The 5277-nt window shown below is 34.9% G+C and overlaps 1 protein-coding gene across 1 annotated transcript in view; it reads right to left on the bottom strand.

The window, feature by feature from the left end:
• Nucleotides 1-5277, bottom strand: part of LOC106470635 (mediator of RNA polymerase II transcription subunit 13-like) — a 61373-nt gene that overhangs the window by 20119 nt on the left and 35977 nt on the right. Inside the window, 3 exon segments of the mRNA XM_022399263.1 lie at nucleotides 2474-2701; nucleotides 2988-3234; nucleotides 4452-4702. Of these exon segments, the coding sequence (XP_022254971.1) occupies nucleotides 2474-2701; nucleotides 2988-3234; nucleotides 4452-4702 (726 nt within the window).

Genomic DNA, 5277 nt, shown 5'->3' on the forward strand with positions numbered 1-5277 from the left:
TCAGCTTTAGCGTGTTTATTATCAAATAACAACATAACATTTTTACATGATCAGCTTTAGCGTGTTTATTATCAAATAACAACATAATGTTTCAACATGATCAGCTTCAGTGTGTTTATTACCAAATAACAACATAATGTTTCAACATGATCAGATTTAGTGTGTTTATTACCAACTAACAACATAATGTTTCAACATGATCAGCTTTAGCGTGTTTATTATCAAATAACAACATAACATTTTTACATGATCAGATTCAGTGTGTTTATTACCAAGTAACAACATAACATTTCTACATGACCAGATTTAGTGTTTATTACCAAATAACAACATAATGTTAACATGATCAGCTTTAGTGTGTTTATTACCAACTAACAACATAATGTTTCAACATGATCAGCTTTAGCGTGTTTATTATCAAATAACAACATAACATTTTTACATGATCAGCTTTAGCGTGTTTATTATCAAATAACAACATAACATTTTTACATGATCAGCTTTAGTGTGTTTATTACCAACTAACAACATAATGTTTCAACATGATCAGCTTTAGTGTGTTTATTACCAAATAACAACATAACATTTCTACATGATCAGCTTTAGTGTGTTTATTACCAAATAACAACATAACATTTCTACATGATCAGATTTAGTGTGTTTATTACCAACTAACAACATAATGTTTCAACATGATCAGCTTTAGTGTTTATTACCAAATAACAACATAACATTTCTACATGATCAGATTTAGTGTTTATTACCAACTAACAACATAATGTTTCAACATGATCAGCTTTAGTGTGTTTATTATCAAATAACAACATAACATTTCTACATGATCAGATTTAGTGTGTTTATTACCTAAGAACCATGCAATAATGTTTATACATGAATCGGATTTAGTGTGTTTAGTACGTAATAACAACATAATCATAATGGGAGAGCTCGCCAAATCACTAAATAGTTGGTACCGAGATCTCCAAAGCAAGGCAGCCTACAACAGCTGACAAAGGACTTGATGCCACTATGAAGTCGCCAGAATAGAATCATTGCAGTCAACACCAGCCCATCTGGCAGAACCAAGCCTCCAAGCTGTACAGCAGCAGGAGTCCGTACCACCGCTGATGCCACACACATAGGTGAAAACTGAAGAAAAGCCAGTGATTTGTCCCATTGCAAAGTGTAGCACAACCAAGAGGAGAAGACAACAGATGTGTTTCCATCTTAATTAGAATCACTATGTGCCCAAGAAGAGATTTCCAGCACTAAGTGGGTCTCAAGGGAACTCCAAGTTCCGGGAAGATAAAGGCAAGGAAGGTTCGAGCAAGACTTCAATGTTGGCAACAAAAACTACGGCAGTCGCAACAGAGATGAACCAGGCAGATGTCATCAACAAGCAAAAGCCTCAACAACTGGACCTGTTAAACACTCGTGAAACCATATCCCGGCACAGTCTTCGAGGCACCACGGGACTTCTACCAGGCAGATGTCATCAACAAGCAAAAGCCTCAACAATTGGACCTGTTAAACACTCGTGAAGAACCTATGCCGGCACAGTCTCCGAGGCACCACGGGACCTCTACCAGGCAGATGTCATCAACAAGCAAAAGCCTCAACAATTGGACCTGTTAAACACTCGTGAAGACCTCATCCCAGCACAGTCTCCGAGGCACCACGGGACTTCTACAATCTGGAAGAAGAACAGCTAAAGCAAAGGGGCCACTACTCTGTCAAGATACAAATAGGGGATCTGGTGCCTGCAGGAGAGGCTCACTGAAGCCAAGTAGAATGTGGTGAGGGCTTAAACAGAATGCATGTCTATGGCTGTCAATCAAAATATGACATCAAAAGTTGAAGCTCTGTTGGTGAGGTTAAGGTGAGCAGAATAAAACTTTGAATGCTTTCTGGAGTGAGTGTATATTTTGTATATATTCAATTTAGCATGATTTACTTTGTATATTTTACATTTTGTTTTTAATTTGGAGTGCCTTTTGCTTTATTTCTATAATACAAGCATGCAACATGGCAGAGATTTAAGTTTTTTTTGTATATAATATCTTTAATTTCAGGTATAAAGTTTGCCTGATTACCATGATATCACTTGTTGTGAACACAAGAGTGTGTGAGCAAAAGATGGGTAGTTTTATTTAACTCTTTTCAGCATGGGCCTTTAAATTTTCAATTACTAACACAGGGTGGAATGGGGTCATAGTGACCCCACACTGGCATTCTAGGGTTAAGTGTTTACTACCCAATAACAACATAATATTTGTACAGTGCAGAGTTAAACATAGAAGATTTTACTTTCTACTTCGAAACAGTTTTATTTTTAATCACAAAAAAGAAAAAAGAAAAAAAATTGGACCACTACATTGAAAATAAAATAATCAAAGAAACAAGAAGGCTTGAACAAAAATATAACATTTATAAAAATTTAAAAAGAAGATGATCATGCACATCTGTAACCTACCATATCATCGTTGCTTTCGTCCGATGAACAGCTATCAAAAATGTTCTCCAAGTCTCGTTCGGTTACTTGGAGGTGCTCCACCTTCGTGAAACTTGATCCTGGAGGGCGTGGCGTTGGTGGCGATGTTACAGATGACAATTCACTCACTGAATTACTTTGAGATTGTTCAGGGATGGTGGTTTCAGGTGCTGCTGCTTGTACCACGGTTTCTTTTGGCTTTTCATCCTCCTAAGTATAAATAATAAAATAAAATAAATAAATAATAAAAACTACATATAACTAATCTTAGATGCAGATACCAATCGTTCAACAAGAAACAGAAATTTGTAACAAAGAGCTATCGAGTGATACAGAAAAGTGAAGACCGAGATATTTCCTGTTGAAATTAAGAAACTAATACTTATATAATACACTTTGACTGTATATTCAGAAGCTTAAAAGTATTTTAAAACAAAGTTATGTTATTAAGCCCACTAAAAATTTGACAACTGACGATATTTCCACAATTACTAACCTTACATACAATATCCATTTTATTTCTGAATGTTGACCCACTGGTAGCAGGGTTTACTTTGTATTCTTCAAACTCATCATTAAACTCGTACGGATCCTTTGGTTTGGCAAGCAAAGGCTCGCGTTCTTCAAGCTGCTTTGGATCTGATCCCCAAAATGGGTACGGACTAAGTGGATCGTTGAGGTTTGCTTGCTTGTTGCAGGAATCAGGCCCTATTCTTCTTCTCCTTTTGTGACGTGGAAGGTCCCTGGAAGTTGACGAAATTCATTCTCCTCAATGAACATTGTTATTAAGTCAATTTTAATATATATAAATATAATGCATATGAAATAATAAATGTTATTCTTTATTCTACAGTACCTAAACTTAATACTAGTACAAAAACAATCAGTCCACTATCCTTAAGAAATTTTATTTTATTTGATTAAATGAAAAAGAAAACTTAACTTGGTTTAGTAAAAGGCAATAACACTTTACAAATAAACTATATATATAACATTCTGTAGTTCATAAGCAGTAACATATCAGCTACTTCTTCATAACTTTCACTAGGCTAGAGTCAAACAATGACCACTTTTTTTTTTAGTGGTTACAGTTCACTGCTAATCTCAAGTACCGAGATAAACAGTGAACTTTCTTAGTACACCTGTTTTTTGGTAGTACATAATTACAAGTATAAGATCTCCTTGTTTCATAAAAAACAAGAAAGTTACTGTGGCAATCAAAGTCCTTACTGTAAAAATACAAAACTTCTGAAATAATACTGATAAGTGGATGACACTAACACACTTTCTTAGTACACCTGTTTTTTGGTAGTACATAATTACAAGTATAAGATCTCCTTGTTTCATAAAAAACAAGAAAGTTAGTGTGGCAATCAAAGTCCTTACTGTAAAAATACAAAATTTCTGAAATAATACTGATAAGTGGATGACACTAACACACTGCCACAAGTTTTCATTGCGTCTTAAATGATGAAAGAAACACAATGTCAAAGTACCACCCTTCATCCACTGATTTAAAAGCACATTTCTCTAACCAAGATAACGTAACATAATAATTTAGTTTCTGCCTATAAAACTCTCCTGAATAACAAAACTCTTATATGACCATATTTTTTTTTTTCAGTCGCCAAACTTACACGATATAGTGTATATTGCACTAGGTCACAAGTGGTTATTAAAAAATATTACAAGTGCCACGAATCAGTTTGCAAGTCTTTGATAATGATGGCCGACCATCTCGGTTTACCAAAAAACTCCCCAAGTACTCTAATGTTTAATGCACTAGGTCACAAGTGGTTATTAAAAAATATTACAAGTGCCACGAATCAGTTTGCAAGTCTTTGATAATGATGGCCGACCATCTCGGTTTACCAAAAAACTCCCCAAGTACTCTAATGTTTAATTCATAAGAACAAACTCACGTGAAATCCACCTAATTCATAAAAGAGCTATAACTCACCATGTAATTGAGTGTATGCTATGAAAGTCGTACAAGAGTTTGGTTGGAAACACGTCCTCTTGCTCAATAAGTTCTTCTGTCTTATTTTGTAACACTGGCCTTTTTAATCCTTGGGCAGAAAGTTTGGGCTGAGAGCCCAAAGCCGACTCGTCAACAGCTGACCAGTGATTAACCGCTGCTGTAGGTGGTGAACCCTCAGAAGGCTTGTTGGTGTCTCCTTGGCTTTGGGAAGTATGAAATGGTGATGTGACCTGCTGTTCGGATAATTAACAGTTCAGTATAACCATGTGTATAATTTGAGTTCATTACAGAATCCACAAGACCACATTTTACCCTTACTGGTCATTCAACTTTAATAACAAAATTCAGATTAAATATCGTGAATTTAATAATGCAGCCAACTGAGTACAATGGTTTTGAAATGAAATACCATTGAATCTTGTGTTTATAGGTTTAATTAAGTTCAAACACTACAAGTTAGTTTTTTTTCATTCAGCTAAAGAATCATTCTGCCGTTGTTGTTTTTTATCAAAATGTGACAAGAAAAAAGAAAATACCTGAAAACACGTTATCTTACTTGTTGATTATAATTGGGTGCTCTAACCCACTTTCCACATTTAATTATAATTGGGTGCTTTAACCTGCTTTCCACATTTAATTATAATTGGGTGCTCTAACCCACTTTCCATATTTAATTATAATTGGATGCTCTAATCCACTTTCCATATTTAATTATAATTGGGTGCCCTAATCCACTTTCCATATTTAATTATAATTGGGTGCCCTAATCCACTTTCCATATTTAATTATAATTGGGTGCCCTAAT

Source organism: Limulus polyphemus, unplaced genomic scaffold (assembly GCF_000517525.1).
Source record: "Limulus polyphemus unplaced genomic scaffold, Limulus_polyphemus-2.1.2 Scaffold4129, whole genome shotgun sequence".
NCBI classification, from domain to species: domain Eukaryota; kingdom Metazoa; phylum Arthropoda; class Merostomata; order Xiphosura; family Limulidae; genus Limulus; species Limulus polyphemus.